This window comes from Pteropus medius, unplaced genomic scaffold (genome assembly GCF_902729225.1).
Source record: "Pteropus medius unplaced genomic scaffold, Ma_sr-lr_union100, whole genome shotgun sequence".
NCBI lineage: Eukaryota > Metazoa > Chordata > Mammalia > Chiroptera > Pteropodidae > Pteropus > Pteropus medius.
This window is the reverse complement of record NW_024348533.1, coordinates 3,832,028-3,849,980: the sequence shown is the minus strand read 5'-3', so window position 1 is coordinate 3,849,980 and position 17,953 is coordinate 3,832,028. Positions and strand designations below refer to the sequence as shown.

The window sequence follows — 17,953 nt, the reverse complement described above, 5'->3', positions numbered from 1 at the left end:
GTTGGATGAAGGCCTACCAGCGTCAGACCCAATTTATCTCAAGAAATCAGATTTCACATAATAATCCAAATTAACTAATTTTAAACTGTGATATCAAGTCATGTTGATAATAAGTACCCTTGACATTATGGTATGAGAATGGAACATTACCTCTGTGGTCTTCCTTGCAAAAACCCAGAACCCCAGTCCAATCATGAGAAAAACAGCAAATTCCAATTGAAGGAAATTCTACAAAATACCTGACCAGTACTCCTGGAAACTGTCAAGGTAATAAAAAACAAGGAAAGTCTGAGAAAATGTCATACCCAAGAGAAGCCCAAGGAGACAACTAATTGTAATGTGGTATCATAGATGGGATCCTGGAACAGAAAAAGGACTTTAGGTAATGACTAAGGAAATCTGCATAAAGCACATTGTTTAGTTTAAAATAATGTATTGTTATTGGTTCATTAATTTGTAACAAATGTACCATAGTTAAGGCATGGCATTAATAGAGGAAACTATCATCACAATTTTCTTGTAATTCTAAAAGTTTTAGAATTTTAATAGAAGTTTATCTTGTAATTTCTAAAAGTTTGTGGAGGTCTGAGTGTTAATGAGCTCAGATTACATACCCCCAGCTGATCAAGTAGTCTCCCAAATTGTCTCTCCTAGTTCCTTTCTCACACACTGCTGGATCAAACTTCCTCTAATTTATATTTAGGGGATTCTCCTACTCAAAACTTTGAACAGTGGGTAATGTACAAATCTCTTAACTGGGGCTCAAGGCCCTTCTCACTTTAAACCTTCCTTTCCAGCCTTCTCACAACCCCTCCCCCACAACTCCAGTTGAAACAATGCCCATCCATCTCCAGACTAGCTGTTTGCCTCTCATTTCCCCAATCACCCCTGCCCTGCTTCCTTTAATCAGAATCCTTCCTCCAAGGTCCTTGCTGAAATCCCATGCTACTGGTTAAGCCCATCAGTATCCTCACCCCTACCAGCCCAAGGATTTGTCCTTCCCACAACAGCAGCATTTCTGTTCAATGCACTCTATCCTAAGCAGGCACTTCTTTGCAGCATAACAATGCTACTGAATCCACCTACTCTGGAAAGGTAAGGAGGGTACTTTATGAGCGAGCTGGTGCAGAGGAAATGGTGTGGATTTGAGCACCAACCCCACAATTTACTTGATAATCTTGGGCAAAACCACTACCCTCTACTGCAAGAGGTATGGAGAAGACGGAGAATGAAGGTCATAGGTGGGTACTCATCTTGGAATGTGAAGTGCTTTGCCCAGTGAAAGAACTGACATTTCCTGAAGCAGCTCACGGTGTTATGCCCACTGATAGTAAGTAGAGTGACTTTACTCTGGACAAGAAGTCTATTTTTTTTTTTTTTATTGGGAAACCAACATAAAAAGCTAGGCTTATTGAAAATGAAATCAGTAACTAAAACTCTGCAGGCCACATCCCCAGGCAGCACCGAGACCTCTGCTCTCTCTGATCCCAGTCCCTCAAGCCCCTCAAAGGACAACCATGTGTAGAACCTGGGGTCAACCTTAGGGCCACTTTCCCACACTGCAGCCCTCTACCCCACCCTCAAATGACACACACCCCCTGGATCAGCGAGCTGGGTCAAGACCCAAGCTAGGAACAGTGAGGTTCCCAAGGTGGCAGGGAATCATAGCTACAACATAACTGCTCAAAATCCAAGTTAGCAAAGGAAGACAAAAGCCTGGCTTGCCCACCCGCTCCCCTCTCCCAGCCAACCCAAACAACAGCCTCGCATCCCTGATCAGTAACACTGTGATTCGGAGGTGCCAAAGGGGGTCCCAGTGGCTTTACCAGCCCCCTAGGAAATTACTGCGAAGGGCCAAAGCCCAGGGGAGAGGACAAGCACTTGTCCCACCACCTGCTCAGTATTAGCTATTCAAGCTGCTGCCCTCAGTTTGTGCCTGGGGTGCCTGTGGCCCCTCTCCCCTCCAGAATATCCATGGCTGAAAACCAGTCCTCCTGCCAGAGAGAAATCAGTTCCAGGAGGCCCTTTCTCCCCCAGCCTTGGGGGAAGGATGGCTACACCAGCTTCTTGGCTTCAAAGAAGCTCTTGAGATGTCGCATCTGCCAGACGCCGATGGCTACAAGGATGAGGGTTTGCAGAATGGACCACCACAGCACCCTCTGGTTGGTGCTCTCGCTGGTCTGACGGAAGCGCTCCTCTCGCCACTGCAGGGGAGAGAATAGAAGAGCCTAAGCTGGCTGGGCCTTCCTGGGACCATTAGAACAGCTGGGTTCCCTCCCAGGGCCAGCCAGCTTTGCTTCAGTTCCAGTCAAGTGCCTGCAAAGAGCCATCCCCCGCAGGGACTCTCTTCACCCTCATATGCCAGATGACCTCAGGTAACCTAAGTCTGTTTCCTCATCTGTCAAGTACAGCCCTCACTTGGTCCTATGGTGGTGCCTAGGGGACAGGTAAAATAGTTGCAGTATCACCATCAGACAGAGCTGTCTTGGAGCACTCAGGAGTGGACTTGCTCTAGCCCTCTGCCCAGGTCTCCCAAACTGCTCCTTGAAGATTGTGGGCACAGGTTGCAAATTGGTGGCCTAGGGGCTAGATCTGGCCTATGAATGTGTTTTGTTTGACTCACATACTGTTTTGCCAACATTTAAAACCCAGGAAATTTTCACATAAAAACCTGAACCCCTAGCTCCTCTTCCAACCCAGGGCTAGCTAGCATTTCTGCAAGGCTGTCCTCAGCTGAAAACAGTAGCTGTTCCTGTTTAAATAGGTCACTATCCTACCAATCCTTATAGTCATAGGTCCATTCACAGTACCTGCCTGGCCCCTGGGCACAGGTGAGTTTGAAACCCCTGGTCCTGGGAACACCTACAGCCATGGATATAGTATTCAAGTGCTGGTATCAATTCTCGCTGTCACTTTGTGTAACTGTGTGACTTAGGGCAATACCAGCCTCTTAAGAGACTGTCTCCTTAATCACAAAGTAAAGTTAGTAATAGCCATCCCACCTTTTAGACTTGCAAAGTAGCACAAACAGATATGTCTTGGGGTTTCATAATGAATCTGACACACAACTCCCGGCTGAGCCAGTGGGCAGCTTCTGGGAAGAAGCCCACTGCTCCTGACCTTACCACTCACCCGCTGGTAGTTCTGCTCTTTCTGGATCTGCTCCACTTGCTCCACCAGCTGTCGCACTCGTAGCTGCAACTCACTTAACTTGTCTTTGGCAGCAATTTCTGCATAATCATTGGCATGTTCACCCACCTGGATGTCCAAATGAACTCTCTGGGAAAAGATAAGGAGTACAGAGGGAATCAGGCAGCCTTGCTCAGTCTTCCTGCCGAGGACTGACAGCTGGTCACCCCATCTTCCTTCATTTGTTTATTTAGCAAACAGCGATGAGGCTTCCTCAGTGTCCAGCCCTATAGGGCTCTCAGCACACAGGAAAGAATAAGCCCTGGCTGATGCTCTGACCAAGGTATGTACAAAGAGCTCAGCAACCATGCCACGGATGTTTACTGAAAACCCAGTCTTATTAGGAGACACAAATCCAACATACTCATCGTAAACCCACAGTACCACCAGTCCCCAGTTCTCACCAGGCACTAGAGGCTAAAAGCTATGAGTCCCACATGAGTCTACTTACCAGCATGCCTCCAGCAAAAAGGGAGAACTTGGTGGAATTGGAGTGAAGACAGATCTGGTGCTCGCCAGGGGTATGGGATGTGAAAGTAAACCTGCCCTCAGAGCCATACTGTCGGGCCAGGATGACCTGGAGAGAAGGGGCTTCAGTGAGCGTTATGGTGGAGACAGGGCTAGAGGCTCTAAGTGCCTCTAAGTTGACAAAAAGAACCTTAGGCATTCTGCAATACTAAAAGGTCCAAAGCCACTCAGCAGCAGTTGCCAAAAGCTTGTCTGAGAACTATCTGGAACAGGGGTGCAGAGTCTGACATTAGGTTGGTATGTGACCGCTTATGGGGCGAGTTTTCCTTTATTCACACCCCATGCCCTTTCCATTATTTTTGTGTAATTTCTTTTTAAAGTGAAAGGTGACAGCATAAGGGTTTGGGTTTTTCTTGGTTCTAATATCCTTATTTGTCAAAATTTAAAGCTGCTCATTCTTTTTAGAAAGCATCTTGCTCTGAAATCCTAGTCTAGATGTCACAGCTTTAGAACTGGCACAATTCTTTTATTTTCCAGCATAACAATTAATCCACCACAATTAATCCTCCCATCACACCTGTAAAATAGATGACCAAGAAAATAGCTCAGGGAAGGTAACTGATTTGGCGAAGTCATGCGGCAGTCAGTAATAAGTTGAGAGGCGCAGCCAACACTGCAACAGCCTAAGTTAGGCCTAGAGTGAACTCCTGGGATCTTCCCACACCACCAACTGTTTTTGGGGGGTTTGTTTGTTTGTTTGTTTGTTTGTTTGTTTGTTAGCAATTTAGCAAATGTGGAAACTAGGAGGGGAAGTACCGGCGTTTGATTGGTCTGGCGCTGAAGTACAGAGCGGAGGGCTCAGCGGGACTAAGGGGTTGACTCACCTTGTCTTCTGGGTCCTTCACCTCCACGAACATGCCAAGCCCGGGGGTGGCCGGCTGATATTCCTCCCGCTGCTTGTCATACAGCTGCGTCCGGTAGTTTCCTAGAGGGAAGCGAGACAAGCCCAGGTCAGAGGAGCGCGAAGTGGCTCCGGGTTCGCGGCCGCCAAGACAGGGCGAGGCCAGCTGCTCCCGGCTCTGTAGCGCTGCTGATTCTCCCGCACCCCGCGCCCCAAAACCGCGGTCTTCTTCCCAACTCTCCCCCTCCCCCCGCACCTATAACCATAGTCTCGTCCGGAATCTCCTCAATAAAGCACTTCTTCTCAGTCTCCCCGATGTGAAAGTAGAGAGCGCCTCCGCGGGCCGCAAACCACAGAAGCAGCAGAAGAGCCCGAACCAACCGATCCAGCCCCGCTCCGGACCAGGGGCCGACGACCCGAACAACCTGCTCTGCAGCCATCTTGCCCTACTAGCCCGCGCAGCCGCAGCCAACCGCGCCACGTAGCCTTGCCGCCGCCGCGGGGCCTGCCGGGACAGCGAGTTCCGCTGCGGGATGTGGGTGTGGATACTGCAAATGGGTGCTACAAGACCCCGGATGCCCCATGGCGTGGCGTGGTGCGGCGGTACCTGATTGGGGCGCAGCTTCAACCCGGGGCCCCAAAGTTTAACAGTTCTTTTGGTTGACCCTCGTCGCAGGCCGGCCACCGGTGGTAATTAGTTTGTTACAGATGATGAAAGTTTGTTTGAGGTCGCTGAACAATTTATGAGCAGAGACATGATTCGAACCTAGGATCCTTGACTTCCCTCGGCATAGCATCCGCCATTCTGGGTTGGCTTCTGTTAAGAATTTAACTTTGAAAAAAATAAATGACACAATGTTCGAATTTATCTTCAAAATTTTTTCGAAAGAAAAAAAAGAAAAGCCATGGTCTTCCTTTATTACTTCCTTTACCACTCCCCTCTTCCCTCCCTCCCGTTGCCCCCCAGCCTATATCACGCTAAAATCTGGCGTGTATGGTCCCAGGCACCCCACCGTCACCATTGCATACTCCTCCACACGGGCTTTGCTGCAGTATCCCGGCCGTGATGGGCTCGTCGCCCGACTGGGATCTGGCGCAGGTTAAGGGCTACTGGGATTCTTGGGGCGGAGCCGCCTCGTTTTGAAGAGATTTGCACTAAATGTGAGATCAGCAAAGGTCTAGGTCTGCCCTTCATGTCCTTCCTGAATTTTACCCAAATTTCAGTGTATTTTGGCACCGCTTCTTCAGTTAGTTTATTATTGTGCTACCTCAAGTTTTCATAGAAGTTGGAGTTTTCTCTCTACTTTGGATTCTCTTGTTGCATTTGGCCCTAAGGAGGGAAGTTTAATGGGAATGTGTTCACATTTCCCATAATCAGGAAGTCTATCTCATTTTTCTGAACAGTAACAATACTCTATTATATGAATGTATCTTATTTTTTTAACCATTCTTTTGATGAAAGTGCTTACTATTTCCCCCTAATTATTTGCTCTTACAAAAACTAGTGCAATAAAAATTCTTGTTGATTAGAGATCACAAAATCGCCTTCCCAAAAACTTTGTACCAATTTACAGTCCCACCAGCAGTGTGTTGGAGTGTTTACCACACCCTGGAGAAATGTTTCCAATCGTTTTAATCTTTGCAAAATCAGAGGATGAACATTTGGTTTTCACTGTTATAATTTTTACCCCTCCTTGGAAACTGAACATCTTTTAATGGTCACTTGTTTTCTTCTATAAACTGCTGGTTGTGTTTTTCTTAGTGCTGTGATAACTACATACTATTACTGCTGATGTAACCACTATTCAGATTAACAAATGATTACAAAATTAATAAATAATAACATTTAATCATATTAGTTTCAGGTATTTTTAAATTAAACTTTTTACATTGAGATAATTATAGGTTCACATGCAGTTGTAAGGAATAATGCAGAGAGACCCAGTTTACCCATTACTCAGTTTCCCCCAATTGTAACAACTTGCCCAAGAATAATACAATATCACAACCAGGATATACATTGATACAGTCAAGATACAGAACATCACCACGCGGATCCCTCATGTTGTCCTATTATAGCTACACCACTTCCCTACCTTCTCATCTCCTCCATAACCCCAGACAGCCAGTAATCTATGTTTTCCGCTACTATAACTTTGCCATTTCAAGAATGTTACATAAATGGAATCATACAGTATGTAACCTTTTGAGATTGGCTTTTTTCAGCATAATTTTCTTGAGATTTATTCAGTTTGTTGCATATTTCAGTAGTTAGTTGCCTTCCATAGTAAAAAGTAACCATTACACACCACTTATAAAGATATAATTTTGTAATATCAACAACTGAAAAGGGTGAGAACAGAGCTTTGAAAAGAGGATAATTTTTTATATTTTATTGAAGTTAAGCTAGTATACATTCAAATTAGAGTGTTATAACTTTAGGATGTTAGATGTAATTCCCACCATAACTACAAAGAAAATAGCTAAAGACTATACACAATAGGTAATGAGAAAGAAATTTAAATGTTTCACTACAAAAAAATTAATTAAACATAAAAGAAGACAATAAATGCAGATGAGGGACAAAAAAGCTTTAAGGCAAATAGAAAACAAGTAGCAAAATGACAGAAGTCCCTCTTTATCAATAATCACTTTAAATGAAATGGATTAAATTCTCCAATCAAAAGACAAAGATTGGTGGAATGAATATAAAGAAAACATGATCCAACTATATGTTGTCTACAAGAGACTGATTTTAGATCCAAAGACACAAACAGATTTGAAAGCAAAGGAATGGAAAAGGTTATTCCATGCAAAGAGTAACTATACTAATATCAGAAGAAATTGACTTTAAATAAAAAATGTTACAAGAGACAAAGGATATTATTTTCATAAAAGGTTCATATAGCAAGAAGATAAAACAATTATAAACATATACATACCTAATAACAGACATACATAAAACACTCTAACAAAAATACACATTCTTCTCAAGTGCATATAGGACGTCTTCCAGGATAGATGAAATATTAGGTATATATTTGGAAATTAATATCATTAGATTTTAAAAGATATCATACAAAGTATCTTTTCTGATAGCAATGAGATGAAGTTAGAAATAAATAACAAAAGGAAAATTGGAAGATTCATAAATTTGTGAAAATTAAGCAATGGATTTTTTGGCAATTAGAGCTATTCATTTATTTATTTAACCACTCTGGCTTGAGCACATATTTCACGCCACATCCAATGCGTGATGTTAGAAATATGTTGGTGATTCAAAAACAGACATTCTCTAGCCACATGATGTTAACAGTCTAGCAAAGGGGGGCTGTATAATTGTAATTACATACTTTTTTTCTTTTAAACAACATATTCTTAAATAGCAAATGAATCAAGAAGAAATCACAAGAGATCTCTAAGAAAATACTTAGAGATGAACGATGATGAAAACACAATGTACCAAAACTTATGGAACACAGAGAAAACAGTGCTAAGGGGTAAATTTATAGCTGTAAATGCTTATATTTACAAACTGGAAAGATCTCAAATCAATAACCTCACTTTACAACTTAAAGAACTAGAAAAAGAAGACAAATCAAACCCAAAGCTATTAAATAGGACAAAGGTCTCGAGGTCTGAGTAATTCTTACTAAATGCTATTAATAGTAACAAACTATTTTTTCAATGCCTTTTTCCACCCACCTATTCAATCAGACAACTCAGGACAGCCACTACATCCCAGAGCCCACTGAAATTATTCAAACTAGCCAATCCTAAACCTGATTACCTTGCCTCACCATTCCTTTCCATGAAAGCAACAATAAAGGCTTTTACACATGCTTTCCCCTTATTCCCTCTGTCTCCTGACAGACCCTGGAGATATTCCCCATGTGGCCTTGCATGTCATGGTATAGCACTCCTCTTGGGAACTGTGAGTAGCAAACTAATTTTTCAATGCCAATCATCTCCTGATCTGTTGGCCTCACCATACTTAAATAATAAAACCTACATTTTAAAACAGAGGGAGAGGAGAGAGGTGGGAGTTGGTGTAAGAGAGGACAGAAAGAAAAAAGGGGGGAAGAAGAGGGAGAAAGGGAAAATAAGTGAGGACATCCTCGTCACTCTCTGCATTTATCATCTTTCTCCTCTCTCCTTCCTCTACCTTGGCCTCCTTCATGTCCTCTCCCCTCCCCTTCCCCCAGGTTTTATCTCATCATAGACAATGAATGGTCTTTGAACCCGAAGAATGAGGCCTCGCATATGCACCAAAGATGGAGAGAAAGTCTCCTTTCAGGGGCAGGAGCAGTTGCAGGTTAGGGAACTTGACAGAAAGAGCAGCGATTAGCAGAGATGATCTGAGAAACCTGCGTCCCATGTCCAGATTCATCTATATGACCCCAGGTGTGAGGGGAGAGGACTTGTTCTTGGGAGCTGAGCCCAGAGAAGTGTCCCAATGTCTCTGCCAAGTCTATGCATTTCTTTACCTGTCTAGAAGAGATGGTTGGAAGACAGTGGAGATCTTTGAAGAGTCTGCAAACACATACTGTGGGAAAGTGTAATGGCATTTTGGCCAGACTAGAGCTGAGACTTAGGTGGGCTGGTATGTGGCATTTGGCTAAATTGACCCTAGCAGTCCTCTGAGTTCTGGAATCAATGGCTTCCTGACTCTCAGGTACTGAAGCACAGCTCAACTATTTCCCTTGATTTTCCCTACCTATGAGAACCCCCAGAGTGCAGGAAGACAGGAGGACCAAGACTTTGATTAGGGTTCAGTCATACACAGATCTGTGAGTGGACTGCCCAAAGCCCCGAAGAGGGATGAACACAATAGGATCACTAAGAAAACTCACCAGGAGTAGAAGGATTCTGTCAGAGGGACCAGTGTGAGCCTCGGGGGTGGGGGTGGTGGTAGTGAAGCAAGTCCAGTAGTTGGTTCCAGGTTCAGCAAGACATTGTTTTTGATGTTTCTGGATTCAGCACATGCACCCCCTCCAGTGCCTAGGTGTTCTGAGACAGAGAGCACAGGGGAAAGAACTCTCATAGAAAATCTCTTAGTAGAAATGGTCACAAGGAATAGAAGGTATTTTTTCCATGGGCCAAAAGGAAGATGAATGTAGAGGCCAGTGGTCTAGAGGAAGGGACAGTGGCATGGTGGTATCCTGGGGATGGTGTGGAGGTCACCAGTAAACTGAAAAAATCCCCCCAACACCAGAGCAGAATTGCACGTAGCAGCTCTGATTTCATGTGCAGAACATTCTATCCATGATGTGTCCCCACCCTCACCCTCCCAAGCTCATGGTGCCTAATGAGAAGATCAGGAGGGGACACCACAAGAAAAGCCAGGAATATATATGAAGATGCTGGCTGTTCCTATAATTATGACTCACCATTACTCTTCTTTCTCTCCTCCCTCCTTCATCCTTGATTTCTTCCTTCCTCCCCTTGTCTCTCTCTCTCTTTCTTCCTCTATCTTCTCTTTCTTCTTCCTCTCTCTCTCCCCCCTTTTCCCTCCATATTCTCTTTCTCCTTTACCTCTTTCCTTCTCCTCTCTTCTGTTCTTTAACCAAACATCCACTTCACATTCATGTTGTTTCTAGTTCTTTCCTAGGCTTTGGTGAGCACAGAGATAAATATATGGCAGAATCCTGTATCTTTATCTCTTCCAGCTATCAGCCCTTGAGTAACTTGTTTGTGAACAGACAATTACAATTTAACGTGGTTAATGCCATGATAGAGAGATGTACAAGGCTTCAAGGGGCCCAGGGGAGGAAACACCTAAAAGAGTACTGCTGGTCTCGAGCCTGAAAAGAATGAGTAGGAATTAGGCAGGTGGAGGAGGGGGCAGGCATGGGTGAACAGGGCTTCCCTTGGAAAGGGCACAGCCTTTTTGAGTCTGAGGTCTTGGGAGAAGCACAGATGAAGCAAGTAGATGTAGCTCCTCAGTGTCTCATTTAAATCTCACAGATGGCATCCACATTCAATGGTCTCAGTAGCCAGTGTGGAATGAGATCTCTGCTGAGTGGGAGGATCCCAGAATGGCGAGCTTACGGCTTTCATATTCTCAGTCCTGTCGTTCGTCAGAAACAGGTTGTTCTTTCATCAGCACAATACGTCTGCTACTTGCGAAGCCACATCCTCCATCCTAATATCTGGGTCTAGGCCTTGAAATCTTGCTGTGAAGTCACTGGTGCACTCCTCACATGCATGTAGCTGCTAGGTGTAAGAATTTTCCACTAGTGTTTCTTTAGGGGATTTCTGTGGCATTCTGACTACTGAGCCTCTGCCATGGAACAGTGCTACTCACAGCGGAGTCTGTGGCCAGTGGGGTCCTGGTCCACGAGTGCTTGTTATAGGTCTGTAATGAGGTAAGTACAGAAATTAAGTGTTTAGGAACTAGAATAGAAATTTAACATTGATGTAACATCCAAGCACAAGGATTACTTTTAATTTTCTACTGTATTTTACAGAAGTATCGGTTCATGAGGGATCGGAAATTTTATTAAAAACAAAACCAAACCAGTTCTTTACTACAGGTGGTGGCACTGGCCCAGAAGGCAGTCACGATTCAGGACCGTGGACAGCACCCTACTCTGCCTCCTGAACACGAAAATCACCTATCTGCCTGTCCCCAGCTCTGGCAAATGCCGCTGGTCACACTCTCAAACCTAATAGATGCTTATAAGCTCTTGTCTTAACTTCTTTTTCTAAAGAGTTTGACTTTTGTTAACATCTGCATCTTTCATTTTTGTTTAAAGATGATTCCCATTGAAGGAATAAAAAACGTTCCCTGGGATTATAAACAAACCACACCACTAAAATTAGGAGACACTTCCTGGTAGCTAAAACACATTATTAACCTTAAAACACTGTATTGACATTATTCTTTTGCTTTTCAATAGACTGTTAGAGGGCAGGAGATGGGTCTTATTCATTTTCAGTCCAACATATATCATAAGGCGTGGCTCATAGTTTGCATGAGCAAATGCCTGACACTTATCAGTTGGAGGACTTTGGGCATGTTATTACTCAACTTCTCTTTGCTGCTGTTTCCCCAGCTGTTAAATTAGAATAACATTAGGGTCTACTTATAAACTTTTTAAATGATTAATTCACTTAATACACTTAAAAGTGCTTAGAACAATGCCTAGCTCAGAAGAATAAAGGGTATCATTATCATCATTAAATGCAGCTGAATTGGTTTAATGAGCATCCATTATCACCAGGAACTAGGAGGTGGAGGACTTCGTCCTGTCACCTAGGTAGGGCCACAGCTTTATGTTGACATGTTGGAGTCTACACTGCTCAACCCAGGGCACCAGGAGATTTGGAAGTCTTGAGATTTGCTTCTCTTGGGTCCCCATCTTGTCAAGTTGGCCCCACTCTCCAATTCATTTCAGTTGTGTACCCCCTTTCCTTTTCCAGTCGCATTCCTCACACCTTCTTGCATCCTCAGGCTCACCCACATCTCTTCTTTTTGGTCCCTGGTGCAGAAGGAAACACGCTGGATGAAGGGCCCCACCTATACAAGTGGGCCTGGCAGGTCCTGCCCTTCAGTGTTCCAGCCCCACTTACTTCCTCCCTCTACGTTCCCATAGCCTTTCTTTCCCTAGTCCCTTAATTGGTCTACTGGCTGTGATAAACTCCTAGGTCCCTCTATCTAAATTGTTCTTGTCCCCCCATGCCCATTCTCAGGGAGACTTTTAACCATCCTTCAAGGAGCAGGTCGAATCCACCTCTTCCATGAAAGCCTCCACATTTCTCCCTCCTCTTCTGGAATGATTACTTCTGCCGCTAAAACCCATAGGGCTTCTCTGCATTTCTCATTCTGTCTCACCGTGCCACCCCCATCAATTCTAAGCTTCTCTAGGTTCAGGTCCAGGCCATAAATTTCCCCCATTCCCACCCTCTCAGCACCCATCTCATGCGGCTGGCCTGCAAGTTGCAGAGCGCAAGCGCCGTTCCCTCTCTGGGGCTTAGTTACTCCATCGGCAAAATGAGGCTAACAGCATCCGCACTTCACTGGGTTCCCGCGCGGATTAAGGGAGGCGAGGCGGGCAAAGCTCATCAGAGAGCTGCACTGGGAGGTGGGGGCTCGCACAGCCCTTCGGCAGTGGCGGAGATGGGGTTGGGTGGTGGAGGTGGAACGCTTCAGGGACGCGGCTGCGCTCGACCTGCCGGGAGTTGTAGTCCGCGCGGAGTTCGCAGTCTTAGTTGGCCCCGCCCGGAGGCCAGTGGGCTACCCCGGGAAGGTGATGGGGCCCTGCGGAGCGCGAGGCTCCAGGCGCGGCGCAGGCCCGGGGCGAGAACGAGACCAAGCTTGGCGGCTCGGAGTAGTCCTGCCGCTGCTGCTGGGGCAGTTGCTGGCGCTGATGAGCGGCGGGAGCGCGTTCTACCTCGAGGTCCGCGAGCTGGAGAAGTGCTTCATTCAGGAGATGCCGGATGGCACCATGGTCATAGGTGCAGACACAGCCAGTCTCGGCCTTGCCCGCCCCACACTCGGAGTCCTGAGAAGGGTGGGGGGGAGGTGCATCAGCTCAAATCTATTCCCCTCTGCCGAGGGTGGTCGTAGGTGGGAAATGGGTGGACAGCCGTCTGACCAAAGCATCCTTCCCCTTCCCATGCTGGATCTGTGGTCAGGCCCCGAACTCAGACGCCGAGATCTTCCTGAACCTCCCCCGATCCCCACGGCTTCGGGAGGTCCTGAGTGGGCCTTCGGTGGTGGGTGTGAATGGGATGCATCCCGGCTGCCTCTCCATTAGGTAACTACAAGACCGAGTTCTACGACCCCGCTACGGAAAAGTACCAGCCCTCCCCGCAGTGGATCAATTTTTTCGCGTTTGTGAAAGACCCCAAGAACAAAGTGAGGCAAGTCTTGACCCCGGGCTCCAGCGTCAATGCCTAGCCCTCCCTGGTCCTCCATTTTTCAGAGGGCCGATATCTTCACAAGAAAGCTCACGGAGGGCTGTGCTGTTTGCCAACTGTATTGTGTGTGTATTGACGATCCTGGGACTTTGCCCCGCAAACTGATGCCATTTCCCCCCCACCCTCACCTCTGGCCTGGTTTGTGGGGCCCTGGGTTGGGATTGCCCCAGAGTTCCTTTCCTGGAAGCAGGTTCCTGGCCATCTGTGCTCACTAGAGACTGCTTTGTCTAGAACCTTCTGACCCATCAGTACAGCCCTCAGGGCAGCTTCACCTTCACCTCCCAGTCTCCTGGAGAGCACCAGATCTGTCTGCACCTTGACTCCATCCGCTTCTCCCTCTCCTATGATGGCAAGCTGATGAGTATGGCAGGCAGGTGAAAGGGGCACAGAGGGTGGTGCCAGTTTTGGAAGGCTGAGGCTTAACATAAAGTAAGTATGCAGAAAACATCTGAAGAGTGAGAGGGGGACCAAAAGGAAGTCTCTCTGACTGAAAATCCCCCCTGGCCCCTGTCACCCCTGGGATAAAGACCAAACTTTGTACTGTAAAACTCCGAGCTGTTCAGTATCTGAGGGCTCCATTTTCACCTCCTCCCAACGCAGAACTTCTAGTAACTGCCTGTCTCAAACATTGGGTCACACCTGTTTCTCTGCCCATGTTGTCTTGAGCATGGAACTCCATGCAGGCAGTGTCCTGATCTGGTGTTTTGGCACCCAGGGCAGGGCCAGTCCCCCAGTCAATGAATACAAGGAACTGAACTGCTATTGTCAGGCCCAGACTGGGGTTTCTGGCAGGTGCATGGAGCTGAGTTCTCTCACCCCCACCCTTGGCTCCCCTGTTCCCAGGCTATTTACTTGGACATGAAGTTGGGTGAACACACCAATGATTATGCAGAATTTGCAGCCACAGACAAGCTGACCCAGCTGCATCTGTGTGTGGAGCAAGTGGAGCAGATCCGGAAGGAGCAGGAATACCAGAGGGTGAGGGGCTGGGCTGGCCCCATTGGGACAGGGGATGCATAACCTCCCAGGAAGTGGCTCTTCCAGCTCCTCCCTTGGGGTGGCGGGATTCAATCCTAGCCAGGCACCTTCTCCATTCTCCCCATCCCGCAGTGGCAAGAAGAGCTTCCAGCAGACCAGCGAGAACACCAGCCCGCGGGTGCTGTGGTGGTCACAGACCATCATCCTTGTAGCCACTGGCATCTGGCAGATGTGACACCTCAAGAGCTTCTTTAAAGCCAAGAAGCTGGTTTAGATGGGCCCCAAAGACCAGAGACCTAGCCCCCACTCATTCCCCTACTGCTGATGGGCAGTGGCCTGGCCTGGCCTGTCTCCTGGTGCCCTTCACCCCTCCCAACCCTATAAGGCTTGCTTGTTACTGGCAGGAGAACAGAGGACCCCTTTTAACTGGTTTCTCAACCAGCTCTAGGGAGAGGATTGGCTTCCAGCTGGAGACACTTGGGTGGGGAGAGCTGTAGGCTCCTTTATAGGTTTGTGATGCTGAGCAGAAGTGGGTGAGGGTATCCCCAACCTCCATGTTAAACAGGATGCATGAATGATCCTAGAATGGAGAAATAGGGTGAATATAAATGATCACTGCAGACTTTCTGACCCTAACATTTATTGCCTCCTACTCTGCAACTCATTCTGATGTTACATGTGTGCAGCCAAATGTTAACATTTGAGGCCTTGCATGCATTGGTAGGGGACAGATCCCAAACAGGTGAGTTTTAGGGAGCTTGTACCCCAAAAGCCTTAGCAACATATGGAGCCCTTTCTGGAAAAGTCCAATTTTGACCCATCTTTTAGGTAACCTGAGTGCAGGTGGTGATCCTGTGCGCCTGACACTTTCTCTGTCTCTGTCTCTGTCTCTGTCTGTCTGTCTGTCTGTCTGTCTGTCTTTATGTCTCTCTCTCTCTCTCTCTCTCTCTCTCTCTCTCTCTCTCTCTCTCTCTCTCATTCTGGGCTCAGGTCAAGTTCATGTACTATCTCATTCCAGTCACCTGAACTGCTGGGTTCTTCCAGAAGGTCAGATGAGCACCTCTCTTTCTGCTATTTTTTTTTAGTAAACTTGTATCTCTCTTTGTGATGTTGGTTCATTTTTTTCAGGAGATGCTTGTTCTTACAGGAACCCCAAGTCACTGTTTCCATCATCATCAGCATCTCCTGTCACAGTCTCCACATGTGCATGCATGTGTATGTAGATGACCAGGTATCCATGCTCTCATTGCTTCTGCCTGACGTAGCTTATGTTTTACCAGCCCCATGCTGATTGCCCTGTTGGAGTATGGTCCTTTCTCATGTGAATTTGACATTTTCTTTTATAGGGAAATTCACTGGTCGGCACCCTCAACAAAATCAAGTCTAAATTGTCAAGGCCAAGGATGTCAATAAAGGGAGACTCTCCATGAGGAAGAACAGCTGTAACGGCCCTGGCTTTTGACCCTTGAAACAGATGCACACTCTCCTGGGATACTTTTGAGGGATAACTCCAAGCCTTGGGGCACTGCTCACTTGTGGGTCTGGCCACAGTTGGCCTCTGAAAGTACAAGACTTACTGAAGTCTGGGAAGGAGAGAGGGACCACTGGAGCATAACCTCTGACAAGAGAATGTGACCTTAGGGTCTACTTCCCTCACCTGAAACTGGGGATGGAGGTGCTCTGCTGCAGGGAAAGCAGAGTGACCTAGATGGGCACATTCTATCCCACAGAACCTGTAGTATGACACCAAATGAAGCAGAACATTGAACAAGATGTAAGGGTGATATATGCTTCTGAGGAGGAGTACTGGCCTCGTCCACATGGTCAGAGAAAGCTGCTTGTTTGTTTGTTTGTTTGTTTGTTTGTTTGTTTGTTATTTTAATGCCTACAGCACCTGGTATTCCTAGGTGGTCTCGCATCGAAGTACTAACCAGGCCCAACCTTGCTTAGCTTCCGAGATCAGACGAGATCGGGCGCATTCAGGGTGGCATGGCCATAGACAAGGCTGCTTTTTAGAACTGAGACTCATGGTAGGCATTAGCTGGGGGATGAGTGTTCTGGCCAGAGGTAATATACAGAAGCCCTAGAGCAAGAAAAAATATGGTAATTTGGGGAAACAGAAAGAAGGCCACTATGTCAAAATCCCCACTCCAGAGAGACTGCCTGCAGCCAGCCTTCCAAATTATGATTTCCTGTCCAGACTTATCCCTTCCTCAGACATTAACCCCAGAATGACCATCCTTTTCAGGGGAACACTGTCCTCTACTCACAGGGCTGGGACCTTATTCTGACACTTTGGTAGGGAAACAGCTCACAAAAGAGCAACAGTGAAGCCATGGGAGTCCCTAGCATCAGTTTGCCCATCCATTTCCACATGGGCCTTTCACAGTCACTGTGGAGGAAAAGGCACATGACCCATTTTAGAAGCAAGCCAGGTAGTAAGGGGTGGGCCATTCTAAAACCTGGCCAGTTCAACTCGATCCTTGGCATTCTGTTCTCTGCCACAGCCATATTTCCACAAGTAGAGGACAGACCCCATACAAAGAAACCTGATTTTAAAGAGCTGGCAGAATAGATAAAAAGAGCAGTAGTTTCTCGTGGCTGCCATAACAACTCACCACAAAACTTGGTAAATTAAAATAACAGAAATTTATTCTCTCATCATTCTGGAAGCCATAAGTACAAGATCAAGGTGTCAGCAAGGCTACACTCCTTCCAAAGGCTCTTGGAGGAAATCCTTCCTTCCTCTTCCAGCTTCTGGTGGCTCCAGGCACTCCTTGTTTTGTGTCTACATCACTTGGATCTCTGCCTCCATTTTCTCCTCTTTTTTCTCTGTCTTCTGTGTCTTATAAGGACACTTTTCATTTGGGTTTAAGACAAACCAGGTAATCCAGGATGATCTCATCTCCAGGTCCTTAAATTAGCTATATTGGCAAAGACTCTTTTTTCAAATAAGGGTATACTTATAGAGTCTGGGGGTTATGGCATGAACATATCTTTTGGGAGGTAGGGTACCATTTAACCCACAATAGAGAACAAGGAGTGTACACATGATAGTGTACCAAGTGACTTAACAAATAGGGTAATCATAGCTCTCGGAATTCAGGATGGGGAGAGACTCGGATGGATGGATGGATGGATGGATGGATGGATGGATGGATGGATGAATGAATGAATGGATGGGAAGAAAGGAAAAAGGATGTCAAAGAAGTCTTTATAAGGGAGATGATACTTGAGTAGAACATTAAAGGATGTGGGGTTTGAATATGAAGAATGGGAGAAATAAAGTCTATAGAAATGCAAATGTACAAAGGATTTTAATACAATTCAACACCTGTGAATTATATAACATTAGTAAGATAGAGGCTTTGAAAAAGAAAGGAATCAAGGAAAATAAGTTGCATTTAATAGGATGAAGCCAGGAGGGCGGATAGATCAAACAATGGATGGAAGTGAATATACTTACTACAGATTAGACAACTAGAAGCAAGC

The 17,953-nt window shown here is 46.1% G+C and overlaps 1 protein-coding gene, 1 non-coding gene and 1 pseudogene across 2 annotated transcripts; 1 reads left to right on the top strand and 2 right to left on the bottom strand.

Annotated features, from left to right (window-relative positions):
- Positions 1-1,368: 1,368 nt before the first annotated feature.
- On the bottom strand, positions 1,369-5,031 carry LOC120616578 (transmembrane emp24 domain-containing protein 9). Its single transcript, XM_039880138.1, has 5 exons — positions 4,815-5,031; positions 4,542-4,642; positions 3,641-3,766; positions 3,133-3,279; positions 1,369-2,204 (listed from the first exon to the last, which is right to left on the bottom strand). Exons 1-5 carry the CDS (start codon positions 4,996-4,998, stop codon positions 2,055-2,057), a joined length of 708 nt encoding a protein of 235 aa, XP_039736072.1. The 5' UTR covers positions 4,999-5,031; the 3' UTR covers positions 1,369-2,054.
- Positions 5,032-12,846: 7,815 nt separating this feature from the next.
- LOC120616691 (transmembrane emp24 domain-containing protein 9-like) lies at positions 12,847-14,735 on the top strand (annotated as a pseudogene).
- Positions 14,736-16,343: 1,608 nt separating this feature from the next.
- On the bottom strand, positions 16,344-16,462 carry LOC120616755 (5S ribosomal RNA). Its single transcript, XR_005656671.1, has one exon. It is a non-coding gene; the product is annotated as a 5S ribosomal RNA (ribosomal RNA).
- Between the last annotated feature and the right edge of the window lie 1,491 nt (positions 16,463-17,953).